The sequence below is a fragment of the Magallana gigas genome, chromosome 4 (genome assembly GCF_963853765.1).
Source record: "Magallana gigas chromosome 4, xbMagGiga1.1, whole genome shotgun sequence".
Taxonomy (NCBI): Eukaryota; Metazoa; Mollusca; class Bivalvia; order Ostreida; family Ostreidae; genus Magallana; species Magallana gigas.
In genome coordinates, this window is record NC_088856.1 from 32,534,272 (window position 1) to 32,550,477 (window position 16,206).

General features: G+C 36.4%; 2 protein-coding genes across 4 annotated transcripts; both read right to left on the reverse strand.

The window, feature by feature from the left end:
- Positions 1 to 1,018: 1,018 nt before the first annotated feature.
- Positions 1,019 to 4,587, reverse strand: LOC105342552 (cyclic GMP-AMP synthase). 3 transcript variants are annotated; one of them, XM_066082131.1, is made up of 3 exons: positions 4,331 to 4,587; positions 3,817 to 3,970; positions 1,019 to 2,662 (listed from the first exon to the last, which is right to left on the reverse strand). In XM_066082131.1, exon 3 carries the CDS (start codon positions 2,627 to 2,629, stop codon positions 1,448 to 1,450), a length of 1,182 nt encoding a protein of 393 aa, XP_065938203.1. In that variant the 5' UTR covers positions 2,630 to 2,662; positions 3,817 to 3,970; positions 4,331 to 4,587; the 3' UTR covers positions 1,019 to 1,447. The 3 variants fall into 3 exon arrangements, with proteins under 3 accessions (XP_065938203.1, XP_011447844.3, XP_011447843.3); XM_011449542.4 differs by having other exon boundaries at positions 3,829 to 3,970; positions 4,336 to 4,574; XM_011449541.4 differs by having other exon boundaries at positions 3,829 to 3,970; positions 4,331 to 4,574.
- Positions 4,588 to 6,742: 2,155 nt separating this feature from the next.
- On the reverse strand, positions 6,743 to 13,124 carry LOC105342553 (methyl-CpG-binding domain protein 4). The gene is made up of 8 exons (XM_011449543.4): positions 13,019 to 13,124; positions 11,782 to 12,267; positions 11,541 to 11,666; positions 9,936 to 11,236; positions 8,486 to 8,689; positions 8,088 to 8,237; positions 7,701 to 7,804; positions 6,743 to 7,544 (listed from the first exon to the last, which is right to left on the reverse strand). Exons 1-8 carry the CDS (start codon positions 13,066 to 13,068, stop codon positions 7,467 to 7,469), a joined length of 2,499 nt encoding a protein of 832 aa, XP_011447845.3. The 5' UTR covers positions 13,069 to 13,124; the 3' UTR covers positions 6,743 to 7,466.
- Between the last annotated feature and the right edge of the window lie 3,082 nt (positions 13,125 to 16,206).

A 16,206-nucleotide genomic window follows, 5' to 3' on the forward strand; every position in this document is an offset into this window, starting at 1 on the left:
TGTTATCTGTTCACCGATTAAAACAGCAAATTCCGCAGGTGCAGACGGACTGTTCTTTCGAATGGTGTCAAGGGAAGACTACTCAATTCAACTCAACGCCGTATATATTCATTACACCTGTTTAGATACACAAGCTGCAATTATTCTTTGTAAATTAAGAACAAAACTTTATGTTTATAGAACAAAAACATCTGCCGGCTCAGATTAAATCAAGTTTGGCAAGTCAATAGAATGAGGATACTTCAACAAATTTTCAAGCTACGGGAAAATCAATCAAGAGGGGACATACAGATATAGCCCCGCCAATACCCTGTACTCTGCAAAATCCGCTTTCGTCTTAATACTGGCAAACATTGTTTTTTATGCCTTACTGATTAAGCCTTCAAAGACGTTTCGAACAAATTGTTATCGAGTTTTTTTTTTGTTCTTTCCGTTTATGGTATTCTAATAATAGGCCTACATTTTAAAAATTGATGTACACATGTACTTACGGGGGTATAATAGTGGAATGTGACCCCTAAAAAGGGAAACTTAATGTAAATTTGACGTTTGAAGACAAAATTTTATGTTACGGCAACCACATTTTATTTTAGCATTATCAATAACACTTCGTTAAATTCTGTGGTGATATGATGATTAAAAATATTTAATTTGTGTCGTCTTATTTGTACAGACATCAATCCACATGGCCAGTTATCTGCATAGTTGTCATTGGCTACCCATTAATGTGTGAGGGCACACCTTTAATAATACTGCAATTTATTTATTTGGTGCTTTTTTTTAAGCAAAAAGATTAATTCTTGGTGCTGATCTGCCATCAGTTGATAAGGGGAAACATATTGTATTAATTGAATTTTAATAATAATACGGCTGCATGCACGTAAATTAAACTGCCAAATTATTAGTAGTAATATCATATCAATTATATATTGTCGTATCAGTGACAATGGCCGGTAATTAGGTGGTCATCCATACAACATCTGCATTATGTTTTGAAAAAAAAAATGGTTGTCGGTACTCGAAGGTTTTCTTCTTATTTATTAACAAAACAGTAAATGGTATATATAACATGCGCAGTCGTTGTGCAGGTTATGTCAGAGACCATCATGCATTTTGTCGGCTCCTCGTACCAAACTGTTACCCGTTGCAGGTATGCAAAAGGCAATAGTTCAGTCCGAGGGCCCGAAAAAAATGCATGTTGCCATCAAACCAAGTATGCAAACTGCTTTACACATATTAACTCACATCTGTTTGCCTGCAGAGTATACTGTTGGTTTCAGTAAAAATTGCGTACAGAATGAATCTATCGAATTACATGTATATAGTTTAGATAAACTGCTTATTATTTCAATACAATGCATAGTTTTCTACATAAATAAATGTATCCGTTTATGATGTTCCAGAACATAATATTCATAATAGGCATTTTGGTTTCGATCACATGCATTCAATAATCTATTTTATCAACTCTTATTCGAGTGATGACTTTCAACATCTCGTCATCATCTCGAGTGAGTTGTTCCAATTCGTTGCGCATGAACCGGAACTGCTTTTCGGATAAATGTCCCCAAAGATTAAGGTCCTCCTCGAAAAAATGTGGCAAGAATTTATCTCTGGTGAATTCCAGCATTTTCAAAAGTATTAAATGCATGCATTCTTCGGGGGTTAACCGCTGCCATCTTGGAGTATGGTCAATTTGGTAGTTTATTTCGTGCATGAGTATGTTTTTCACTTGGTAAGCTGTCACATGATTCAGTTTCCATTCCTTTTGGCACATGAATGTCAAAATTTTGGCCGCGTTAATTCTCTGTTCACGGTCACCATTAGTGACAGCGTTCAGTATGTGTTCCTCGTTTGGGGAGTAATTCAGACGCCATAGCATATCTGAGGACGGATTTTCATCGTGTTCATACGGCTTAGCGACAAGGAACGGTCCTTCTGAAGATAACGTAATGGTTGGGATTAACTCCACCTCGTGACCTCCCGGAAGTGACATCACCAAGCACAGGTCTTGACTATTGAACCGTATGCGCACGTTCGGTATGATTGCTGGTTTGTCTGTCGCCACTGTCCTGGATTTAACCGTCGCCGTGGTGCTCGCGGTAGTCAGTGTGCTTCTGCTTTTGGCAAGAGATTTCTTCAGTTTCATAATGGCGGCATCAAACACGTAAAGAACTGCTTTGTACATTTTCTTTGGACTTAGATGGTTTTTGTCGTCGGACCGTAGGTCCAGTTTGTACACCTTGACGACCTTTTTATCCGTCTTTACTGATAGCGGAAACACTACATAGCCGGGCTCCACATACGTCCCTCGTAGTTTGCCAACCTTCATCTGAATCAGATAGCACGGACAGTTCTTCTTGTATGGGGTCCAGGGGGTCACATCCCCGGCGTATATAGGGGGCTCTGAACAGTCCAAATTGTACTGATTAGTCTTGAGAAACGGAAGTAGATGAGCCATGCACTGGTCAAACAGTTCTTTGGCCTCCAACGAGATAGGAATCTCGGTTTGAAGGACTTTCTTCATCGTTAAGTCGATTTCCCGCCGCAACCGTGTGAGCGGAATTTTTTCTGTCGTCTGTCGGTAGAGCGACGGCAGAAAGTTATGTCGCAAAACTCTCACTTCCATCGTCACTTCCTTCTTGTTTACATCATTTCACATCTGTAAAAAGATTTCATATAAATCATCAGAAAATAAATCAACTCATTCTCAAGTCTTCTTAACGCAGAAGATTTTTTTCTCCTAGATCACATGGCGACGCTTAACACTTTTGTGTATTGTTTTAGTGTTGTCTCATTAATTAACAGTTGTATCTGTTCGTGCGATCTGTCACATCGCCTGTTTATTGTGCGCGGGAACTTTAACACCGTGAGATGTTCGTCGTCCACCGGTGTGTGTTGGGGTTTTGTCAGCACTGTAGATCTTCACGGTGATACAGTATTTTATTTTTAATATCCGTTTTATCAGCCTGTCGCCAGGGACACTGGCAACTATCAGCCTTTGATCATTTGTCAAGGACTAACCCCCAACAAGCATTGGCAGATCTACCCCGCATTCATCACATTCAAAAACAAATTAAAAGGAGGTTTGGAACCGTTTGTGGATGTTTGCTCAAATCTGTGGCTCTTAATTTCAAGTAAATATTTGTTGACAGTGTTCAAACAACAATGGGACGAGAATTTTACAATGTTAACATTACAATCTCATATTCATACTTACATTAAAGTATTAAGGTTACCTGTGCCGGACAATTCAGTTACATAATGTATGTACAAAATCATAAATAAGCATCTTGGCGGAACGTTGGGTCAAATTTAAACTATAGAGATTTTAAAAGCTGTAACAAGTGGTAGTTCTTGACCAATAGATGAGTATACAATAGTATTCCATAAAAATTTGGTAATTAAAAATTTAAAAGGACATAAGTATCAAGATCAAAATTTCATTTAAAATCACTATCTCTTCTGTAACAGATACGGATAAGTTGAAGGAACTCTTTTTCTGAAGATTACGGGAAATAAGTTTGTAATCCTTGCATGGATAAGAATTTAAAATTTTATTGTCATTTGATAGTCGTTCAATAAAAATTATAGAAAACAAAAATACAGTTCGTCTATATCAGACCCCGTACTTTTATCAAATACATTAGTATATTCACAAAAAATGTACGAAAACCTCAATCTCAAAACGTTTATCTTGTACATTTTAGAGCAAATATATTAGTGAACAATTTTCCAAATACCGGTATTTAAAAAAAAGATAGATAGAAAGAATGTTAAGACGACACATTTCGAAGGTTAAGGTGATAAAATTACATCAGATCCTACCTGGATTCTCCGCCTACCCCACACGGTCTATTTCCGGTACCCTGGCGGCGGCATCCCCTCTCCGTGATTTGACTGGGGGAAGATAGCCGTGATAAGGGTGTCTAGTTACCCACACAGATCAGCGCTATTGTAATCCTCCCACCTGTAAATATTGATACTTTCAGGGCTGGTCCGAATACCAGCACCAGCCCAGTGTTAACGCGGCAATCGTCGAGTAATGTTTGTTTACTTACATGTATTGGAATTATGTATTTTAGACCCTGGTACAAATTACATACGATCTTTGATTTTTTTTAAAACTAGTTTCACCTCTGAATTATAAATGTCATAAAGGACTTACATGCTCGATTTCAATTCATAATCGGTTGTAGAAAAAAAAACTTTCTTTAAAAAAAATCATGTTGGCAAAAAACAATGAATTCCAACAAATGAAATCAATACCAGGTTTCTCGTAAATCGATACAAAGCAAATCCTACCTATCAATCGAAAACAACACATTACCTTACCATAAGGCAAGCCGCTGTCTTAACGGAAATTCAAACATTTTCGATCCTTGGTATTATGTAGAATGAAAATCACTTAACCTAAAATCCCAGCAATGCATACCGGGATGTTCGGCAAATATTTAAAGTGTCCGATACACCATTTAGCACCCAATGTGTATGATAAGACACTTCGCCACAATAATAAAAATCAAATTATCGCCCAAACATGTAACCCTGTAGCTGCGATACCCCGCACGCTCAACGTGCAGCTGTTTCAATTTGTTCATTTTGTATAGAAAAACTGTGGTCCGCATTTCACTATTCTCTGTGTGTGTGTTGGGGGAGGATCTCATTGCTGTTGTCGAACCACAATAGAATGCACCTACACAGTAGATGATACAGGGGGTAAAAAAAATCTTTTGAAATGGACTGCAGCAGAGGCTAGGGTGGTTGAATCAATATACATTTATATGCATCACATTTACTTTTGACTTAGATGATAGTTTTAATGGATTCTGAAATTCTTCTATTTTAAAATTTTCATGCTAATTTCGATATTTAACAGATATATAAGCAGTTGTTGACAGGACTGCAATGTGTGATTTGGGGGGGGTCAATATGGTTCCAACAAAACAGGAATCGTAGTATTTAGAATTTTACCGCACTTTCTAGATAGCATCATTCTGCAAAGTCGACTGCGGAACTCGAACCGGTAAAAATCCTAGAACAACAGTGTCGATCCATTTAATTGGCTGTTTTTTCAAAAACGATCCACAAAATGTGAACATATTGTAGCATAGTCTCCATCGAGTTAATATAGATAGCTGAATAACAAAGAAAGAAAGAAAATTAAAGTAAAAAATGAGCAAACTCACATACCCCACGGTCCCCCATTACTTGACAACGATTCACAAAATGAATGGCAAGTGTATGATTTAAATACACAAAATAATTTGATATTAAAAGGGCATAACTCACAAAAAAGACCATCAAATAACACCTTCCTGTTAATATGTACATCTATTCCTTTGCCTTTTACAACTAAAATCCGTAATTTCTAAAAATAAATAAATATATAAATAAAAAATAACAATCAGAATTTCCTGGTAATATGCACAGTGTCCAAAATGCCTACAAAGTCTTACTAAATTCCATGCAGCGGTTTCAGGGGAATCTCGCTTACCACAAAAAAACCAAGACTGACGGACTGGTCAAAAACAATATACTCCTTGCAACTTCGTTGCGTGGGGTATAATAATCAAAGTAATCAAATATTTCACAGAGGAAGACACAGCAAAACTTCAAATTTGAAAGCAGATCTTGTGAATGTATTCTACGAAACGCCATCAACTTGAGAGATCCGTTGGTATGCAAAAAAGGCATTATAATTGGAATAAAAAAACTTATCCAAAAAAGACTATGATAACTTCACGAAATATTTACACAATGTCATAGGTACCCACCTTTTTGCTTTATAAAGGTAAACATTACAAATGTGCTCGCTGTTTCATTGTGTGGAAAGCTATCACCTACCTACACTCCCCCCCCCCAATCCTTGAAAAAAGTAATTCGAGCATATTGCAAAAGACAGACAATATATTTTACGTCTTACTTTTGTTTGAAAATGTATGCTTCAAAAAATGCTGTAAATCAATTTTTATTCACGGCGACTTTATTTCGCGATTAATTGGTTCACGACGACTAATGTTCACGACCAACCTTATACAGACCTGTATTGTTATAAAAACTATAGACAACGGATTGGTTCGTGGCGAGAAATATTTGCGACGACAAGATTCTCACTATTACACCTCGCGAAAATTTCTCGCACGCGAATAAAAGTTGGTTTACAGTATTAAAATGAAGTAAAAAATCCCAACAAGTAATTTTTTCTGATTTTGTAAATTTTATTCTACAACAGCGACTGTTTCTGTCAGTGTGTTGTGGTTGGAGGCTGGTTTCTAATGTGAATAATATAATTATATCTAGAAAAAGGCTATACATGTATATCATATAAAGATAACCATTACAATAAAACATTAAAAAAAGGCATGCAAAAAATGCACACAAACACTGGACATAAACAACTTATCAACTATGTTCCGAGATCACAATCTGTGTCCAGAAAACAATGATCAAATATAAAAGCTGTACACGTAACATCAATCTCATAACTAGATTTTTTAAACACATTAAAACAACTCGTGGCGGGAAAAGGAGTTATAAACAAAAAAATCTGAAAATGCATAAAATAAACTTGGATTATTTTAGATATATAATATTTTTCATTTAATATGTGCAATATACTCTTCTTTTACGTTGTATAAAATACATTTTCTTTAAAAAAAGAAAACTGCTTGCACATCATGTACACCATCATGGATACTATAGTATCATTAAAAAAAAACAAGTATTCATACTACAATGCTACATGTACTGGGTATACAAATTCAAATATACAATATATGAGAGACCATTTTACAAGTAGACTATGTTCATTTGGAAAAGTATTCATATACATGTATAAACAATCATACATCTATGTACATATAACAGACCTGGGTTTAAGTTGTGTCTAAACTATACAAAATCTCCACAACTTCACCTGGGATTAAAATACTAAATGCATGTGGTAATAGTTAATGAACATTGCAATGGTTGAAGACAGCTGTGAATAAGATAAATAAGATAAAAATGAACACAAATAGATTCCATTGGCAAAGTATTTACAGGCGCCAGCCATCTCATAACTGTTTGCTAAGCTCCCAATAATGTCCGAAACTTTAAATCAGTGAAAATAAAAATAAACATTACACCATCAACCAATAAGCATTGAATTGGAGCAGAAGTTTCCATGGAGAATAGCACAGAAATACAGATAAAAGAACATAATGTCCATGGTTGTGACCAGTTATCCCATCTCTTGAGAAAGATGCTTGGTTTTACAGATGACAGCTATCAAGGATTATGATTTTTCTGTCCAAGCCAGTCTGATGTGTTGGCAATCACATCACTAAAGGTAATCAATTTCCAACACCCCTATTCCCCAGTGACACATTCTATTCCCCAATGTTACACATCCCTCATTCCACTCCATAACCCCCCTCCCCAACATTTACACACCTCTCACTCTATCCCCCATTTTACAACCCTCACTGCAAACCGAGGGTCTCCCAATTTTCACTCAACCACTTGTGGTAGTCATTTAACTTGTGGTCTGTTGGGGTCACCTGGAAAACAATTGATTTATGTTACATTACTGATTTACTTTATATACAGTTACACATGTACCTTTAATTATAATACTGGTAAGTGTTTATAACAATTTGCTGTAAAGTGATTTTGATTGAACAGATTGAATTCAATATGTTAACCCAGCGACTCACCTGTCTCCACTCATTGACACAAAATATGCGATAGGAGTCGTTCCCATACTTTCCTATTCCATGCAGCTCAATTGGATATTTCCAATCCTTTGTCAAAAATTCATCTACAATTAAAGAGAATTCCAAGCACTCATCAAAATCTGAGAAACAATAAATTGAATTTATGTTGTTTCACTCGGGTGGGTGAAATAATTTGAATATAAATGCTCAAGCTATTCTATTCACAGAGCATTTATACAAATACCGAATTATTTTTTAGAAAACAACTAACTTTTATGTTTTAATCAAACTGTTTACAGAAAAATCTAAATAGTCTATGAAATATTTCTTAAAAACTGAAGTAATAATGTATTGTATGAAGATCTCCGGTGTAGTGTTGGTCCCAACCTGAAAAGCGGATAATGATTTTGGCCCTTTTTTCGTGAAGCCCCAGTGGGGCCAGGAGTCGTGCCATGGCCTGCCAGTCCCCCTTCCTGGCAGTGTCAGGGTTTGGCCAGCGGTTCAGGAACTTCCACAGGATGGGAATAGCAGCTTTTCCTAATTAGACAAAAAAGGATACATGTAAATTCATCAGAAATATTTCAAGATGAATGTGTGTGTGTGTGAGAGAGAGAGAGAGAGAGAGAGAGTGTTAGTTCTCCATGAACGAGATCTAAACAGAGAGAAATTAATACGTCAATCAATTTGTACTTAATATATAAAAAAAATTTACATAAATTATTACATAACATTTTAACATGATTTAGAATTACTTGTAGATTTATAAATGTTTAGGTCAACACTACCTGTGGTCCTGTTAAGGAATATGGTAGCCACCAGGAGTTTCCATGGGTCGTGGTACAAGCTTTCTTGGATCAGGTGGAATGGGGACTTGGGTGGGGTCCACTTGACATCCCGGTGTAACTCGGGGCGAGGCATGTATCTCCCACCCTGGAAGTACGGACTATGGACTACTTCAGCAGGGGCAGGAACATACTCCTCATCCTCCTCTACAGTAAAACAGGAGGACACATTGCACACAACTTTCTTAAGATGATATCGAAATTGTTTTCCAATATCCACATTTAGATCAGTAAAAACAGTTTTAATTTCAAAGCACAACTCTATCTTTTCTACAGGTACAGTGATGAAATATTTGAAGCTTTCCAGTATATAAATCATGATGTAAGCAAGTAATTCTACTACAGTTGTTGCCGAGATCAAAGAGATGCCGCGGACATTATTCTCCAATATACCACGAACGTCATCAGTAAATTATCAGATCAGAAATACCTATTTGTCTCGCACTGATCATGAAAGTACAACTTCAAACCGCAATTTTTTTTAAAATCATGTCAATTTCACGTGTTAGTTCTAGTCAAAACGATGTGTATTGCTTCAAATGTTTATTTTTAAGAGATCAATGCAGCTGTTCCTAGGACCTCCCTACCACATTTTCACTGCGTGTTTTTACATAAAATATATCACGTGTAGTAGTAATAATCGTATTAAATTGCCCTTAAAATATTAGGAACATGAGTCAAAGATATTTTATAAATAAGTGAAGAGTATTAAAAATCCAAAGAAAAATTCTGTCGTCTGCATGTGATTCTTTGATCGATACACATGTAAACATTACTAACAAAACCGTTGGGGTTACACGGAACAGCCGTCAAAATGACCTAGATCGTCTCTCTATAGGAGAAACGATCTGTAGAAATACTGGGCTGTTAGTAGAATAGAAATAAAGTTCTTGTTATCGTGAATGTTGCAGGATAACCTCCTCGGTCTCGAAATGTTGTTTGAAATATAAAAGCCTCGGCTAACGCCTCGGCTTTTATATTTTAAAACAACATTTCTCGACCTCGGAGGTTATCCTGCAACATTCACGAAAACTCGTACTTTATTTCTTAAATAATTTGTGTCTTTGTCAACTTGTCATATTCACCTTTTTATATGCTGGTAAATGTTAGTCTTTCTGTATATATTTACACACAGTGTCTTTTCATGACATGTACATGTTATGATGTACATTGAAAGTAATTACATGGGAAATTTCTCCATGCATTTTTTGCATCTTGCATAAACACTCAGCAACGATAAATTGTTTTTCATAAACTTCATTCAAGAAAGTTTCAGTAAATTCATGTTTTTTTTAGGAAAATGTTGGTACATATATGTACATGGAAGTGCATGTCAGAGTTATACTACAGATAAATTGATCAGGTCTTTAACTGCTATTGTCCCCCACTTTACCTATGTCTAGTGCATTATCGTCGGCCTCCACCTGAATCTCTCTCTGTTCAGTTGAAGCACTTGTTTCCACCTCTGGACTGGTAGATTGTGAAGACTTTGTGTCGGATTGAGCGGGATGACTGGATGGTTGGTGGGGGGTGGGTGATGGGGAGGGGGGGCATTCCTTTATCACATCCTTTGGGGGACATTTTAATAATTCAACACTCCTGTCTTTTTCAGAATCATCATCAACAGTATTTACATTCTCATGAGTTCTAAATGCAGAATTATTTGTACTTAACACTTTTTGTTCTGACAATTCTGCTGCCTCACTTTTGTAATCGGGAGAATCTAACCCACTCACTCGATCACTTCTATTTGAAGTCTGATTTACTGAAGAGATTTCACTTCCAGATCCCCGCGCTGATGTTCTTCGTTCAAATGAAATGCGCCGATTCTTTCCAGAGAGTAAAGCATAGTCAATATTACTGGAGCTTCTTCTCTTAAGTCTACTTTGACTTTTGGAATCATCCAAAACAGCTGCACTACTGTGACTTAAGTCCGATTCTTTAAACTGGTTCCCATTTTGTGCCCCATTTACAATGCTATCATCTTTGTCCATATTGAGATTTGCTTCCATGCCTATAACCATGTGACCTTCCCTGTCAAACAAATCGAACACATTAGCACCATGACTTTTCACACCATCCTTGTCCTCTTCAACCGCTTCACGGAACCTTGGGTTCTTTTTTGGAGTCATATATCGTTCCTCTCTTTTCTCACCCCCCACAATCTCCTTGCTCAACGTATCACTGTTCTTCTTATTCGCAACACTCACATCCTGTTGTCTGTCCTTATCAGATTTCACTTTTCTCTTCACTGACTTCAAGTTTTTGGATTTTCTCTTTCGAGATTTTGGGTGACTCTCCCCAGTGGTGAAAGCCATTTTAATGACAAGTCTTTGAGTGATGGTTTTGCCTTTTTTGGGCGAGTCATTTTTTTCCTTGGACTGAGACACAATACTTTTTCTGCTGGCCGTTTTTTCTGTGGACTGAGACAGCTGTCTCTTTTTACTGGTTGTTCCAACCTTGAGAGGACTTTTCGATTCTCTGATTTCCTTCGATACTTTACTTGGTCTGCCTCTCTTTCTCTTGATCTCACTCCCAACATCTTCTGTTATCTTCCTTTTGCTTGGCTGAGCCACCGATTGATTCTTCCCTCTCACAGTGAAGTCAAAGTCATCAGCGGTCAATTCAGTTATTCCTTCTTCCTCCAGATACCGCGCTAGGTCTGTCTTTGACCTCAGCTTCCTTCCACTTGGACTGAAAGAGGATTGCATCTCCGTCAAGTAAGCATAAGAAAAATATTACTAATTATTTTTACTTTTGATTTGTAAATATATTCAGTTAAACTTCTATGTCCTGTTGATAACATTTCTATTTATTTCATATTTCTTCATGCCAATATTTAACTACGAACATATTTAATTTAGACTTACAAGATTTCTTGATGCTCTAAAAACAAAACATTTTTTGCAACACTATTGGCAATAATTTTTACATATTAAAATACACTCAGATAAAATGAAAAAAGAAATTTTGTTTTCCAATTGATCTTAAATTTTACCTGTAGATATACACATCGTATTTGCCAGCAGATTTGCCACTAAGTCTTTGGACCACTTTCCTCGTCCATCCTTTAGGGAGTTGTTTGTCCAGTAACATTGGCGATACATCATAAGTGTGATCTACCCTGTAAATAACCATATGTCATGATTTTGTTATGCAACCATGCAACTAAACAATCGCACTTACTGCAAAGCAATCTGACATTGTCCAGGAGAAATGAATACTTGAGCAGACTTTACCTGATGGGCTGAGGTGCTGGCTTAATTTCCATCACATCACTCGTTGTAGAGTCCTTATCTCCAGACATGTTCTTGTGGTCGGAGGCCAGACTTCTCTTAATGAGGTCAACGTCATCCTGTAGGCTGTCATTCAGAGGTAAGCTAAACGTTTCAAGCTGCCTCCTCTTTCTCAGATAACGTACGTTGTCACTGGCCTGGTCAGACGACTGACTGGTGTCTGGGTCTGCACTTGAATTAGACTGCTCTGGGTCCGCCTCCGGGTACATTAGTTTATTGGGTACAATGTTGCTGTTATTGTCAGCGCTGTCACTATTGTCAAGCACCCTCTCTGTGGTCTCCTCTGTAGCACTTTCTTCCTCAAATTCATCGATTATTTCTCTGTCATCATCATCTTCTGCCGTGCCAAACTCATCGCCTGTATCATCATATTCCTCACATCCTTCTTCATCATTGTGAGTATTCTCTTTAGTTTCTTTATATTGGGTTCTACAACAGATGAGTCATGATTAAAATAATAAGATGCTCTTATTAATAAATGCTTTTACACAAAAAAAGCAATTTTAATGTAGACTGTATAAGTAGATTATAACAACTCCACAATATAAAAAACCACCATGTTTATTAAAATCATAAATTCTTGTTTACAAGGACAGACTCTAATTGACCCAGTTGTCTGCCCATTGATTTCAAGTTTGTTAACAACTTTGCTGCTGAACATGGCCAACATAGTTTAACATTTTAAACTTATTAAAGCTGTTGAGAGCAGCTAAAGAGGCCATTATTTATGAAATCTCTAGTTGATTATTGTATGTCATGTTTTGTTGAAGAAGAAAAAATCTAGAAAACATTTATCAACATATTTATTAGTCACTTTTCTCATCTTCAATTCTTGTGATTAATAGCAAGACAGTTTTGTTCCTTTTAAAATTGTGTTTTAAAAAGTTCTGCAACCAAATAAAAAATAATGCCCTCATAGTTCCCATTACCATTAAACCTGATGACATTTCTACTCTTCTAATAAATGAAATGCATAGATTTATAAAATGTATTTAAGATATGCACAATATCTTAGTGGTGCATTTGCAGCTGTAATATGATGCACATTGCAGAAATGCATCGATCTGCATATATCAAAATTATCGGGGAGATGATTGTGTCATGAGTGCTTTTTAAACGAAAGATTGAAACAGTTAAAATAAAATCTTAGATAAGTTAGTCCCTGCCATGAAATACTAACGAGGGTTGCATTGCAACGAATAACTCATCTGTTGCCTCATCGTCCTCCATGATTGATGTTATCAAACATGGAGAAAACGAAAACAACAAATTTCGAGCCCGATCTAATATTGACTTTTTTTCCTGGTCTGTGGTTCAACGGAGACCATAAACCCAAGCTGGTGAAGATGTTGACGAACAAAACATTTTTTAAAATGCAGATTGTTCTCTTTAGCAGAAATAAATCTAAAATTCATTTGAAATTATTAGTAAATTATAGTAATTATCTGTACATTGTAAATACCAGACTTAATTCAGTATTAATGATCACCCTCTTTAGGTAACTTTTAGGTGTGTTTTGATGGTTCGAGTAACATCAATTATTTGAATCAACAATTTTTATATATACATGTACTATTACAACTGAAAAACTATTTTTAAAACTTCAAACACCTCATTGGCATCTAAAACCATCATGGAGAATTTTTAAAATAAACTGATTATCTTTAATTTCCTAAGCAGGCATGTAGCATTGGGGCGCGGGGGGGGGGGGGGGGGGGGGCGGGGCATATTTCTCGCAACAAACATTTTCAATCAATAAATGTTTAAATTTGGAGCTAGTCCCTCAAACTTTTATGGGAGCATGTAAAAAAAATACAGGGATATTAACTCTAAGTATTGACAACTTTTAAGATAAATTCTATGTAAAAGCCAAAATTATATGTACTTGACCAGTAGAGACTCCGGCAACCTTTGTAAATTAACGAATACTGAGATTGAAAAATGGCAAATCTTAGCAACTTTAAAACATTATCGAATGTTACTGCGGTAATGAAATATTGTGCAGTAATGAAATATAAAATATTAAGTTAACAATATTAAAGGCTGGCAGATCAATTTAAAATCTAAAAAATGTTACCATGGAGAGGTAATTATTTCCCTTATTTTTTTTTATTATTTTTTCTACACCACAGAAATGATCATAAAAACAAACTGATGAATTTAAAGAGTCTTTTAAACATACATATTAGAAGAAAATTGACATCTGTTGCATGGTAACAAGTTTAAAGTAAATTTAAATTACAGTAATTCTGAAAAGCATTTAACATTTGTTTTAAACACAATTTAGAGCCATTTTTTGCTATTTGGAAACAGACTAAACTTTTATATCGAATTATTCAAGCATTAGGCCTATTTAGCAACAACAAAAACTGTCGCTGCAAAAAGAACATGTGGACTTATGAAAATCATTCAAAAATTCTTTATACATTGTAATTGTTGAAATAGTCAAAACCTTTCGCTAAAATGCAACAGCATTTTAAAATAAAAGTTAATAACAAGTTTAGTTTCTTCAATCAATTTATTTTTAAGCATCATGCTACAGGCATAAATGAAAGTTCCTAAAAAGAACCTCAATATACAATGTATACAGTTTTTTAGCCAATCGTTACCATTGCAACGAATTTCAATCTTTGTTGCCAAGCCACAAGAATAAATTTAAAAATTTCCGTTAAAATCTACAAGCATTTATGTTTAAATGAACTAAAAAATGTATTTAAAGTACCGTTTTGTTGTTCTGTTAACACTTTTAAACTATTCATTTGCCAAATATTTCTTTGATTTGAAAATTCAAAATATTTCGCAAGTTTGTGTTTATTTTGTTCTGTATGGCCGAAATTGTGACAATAACTTAAAATTTGTCTTAAAATAGCCAAAATGGTTATTTTTCAATCTTTTGCTCCTGTTACCAAGTGGTCTGCAACCGGTCTCCATAGCAACTGCTATAGTTTGTCTAGCAATTTTATTACTATGGTGTTCCTATGGGCCCACTTCGACCATCGCACTTTCGCCTTTAGGTCGAGATGCGAGAGTGCGAAGTTGCGACGGCGAAAGTGCGAAGGTGCGACGGCGAAGGAGCGAAAGTGCGAAGATGCGACGGCGAAGCGCGAAGATGCGAAGGCGAAAGTGCGAAGTTGCGAAGGCGAAGAAGCGATACCATTATCGCACCTTCGCCATCGCAACTTTGCACTCTCGCCTTCGCATCTTCGCACTTTCGCCTTCGCCTTTTTATAATTGTGGAGCTCTCTATCGTTTAAAGACAATTTTAGCTGTACAAAAGGACATCTGAGGCAGACGATGAACTTTTTAGAATTTATTTTCAACAGCCTGCGCAGATCCATAACTTTTTCGGGGGGGGGGGGTGGGGGTCGATGGATAATTAAATTTGCCGGGGTGGGGGATGTGGCATATTTTGGAGAGTTTTAATTATATATAATTGATAAAATTAAATTTTCCGGGGGATGGGATCCGGACCCTCTCTCTCCCTTTACTGCATGTGTGAAGTTATTAATATTGAATTTACCTGGGGGCCCCTCTCCCTCTAGATCCATACATGAGCAAGGAGTGTCGCATACTAGTAATGAAATTGAAATAATATTGTGTTTGATCCACGGTAAACAGACAGCTGGTAAGTGACAGGAGTCTGGAAGTGCATATGTATACATTATGGCGGACATTACATTTTATGTGGAGTGTAATGATTATGCATAACCAGCACTGGTAAACATATATATGTCACATACACATTAAAATATTTATAAATATTCATTGTAAGCACAATGGCCTAGTGCATGCGTACCAATAATATCATGGATTAATCTGAAAACCTTTGCGAGTACGGTGCCTGCATCAAATTCTATGTAATCGACTGAGACTTTCTGAATGCTATAAAAAAAAAGGCGAAGGCGAAAGTGCGAAGTTGCGAAGGCGAGAGTGCGAAGTTGCGAAGGCGAAGGAGCGATAGTAGTATCGCTCCTTCGCCTTCGCACCTTCGCACTTTCGCCATCGCATCTTCGCACTTTCGCTCCTTCGCCGTCGCATTCTCGCACTTTCGCCTTCGCAACTTCGCACTCTCGCATCTTCGACCTAAAGGCGAAAGCGCGAAGGTCGAAGTGGCCCCATCGGAACACCATATATTACTGACCAAAGCGAATTAAAATATCAGTATGAAGAAATTCGGCGACCACGCATGTCCACCGAATTTTATTTTTTTTTGTTTTTGCTTGTCAATATTTAGATTTAACACCCCCTTCCCCCCACACATACACATTAGAAAACGATGTTACATATTTGTCTTACACATACAGTATACATACTGCAGTACAGCTTGATCATTGCTCTGAACAATATTGAATGATTGTCAATGAACCA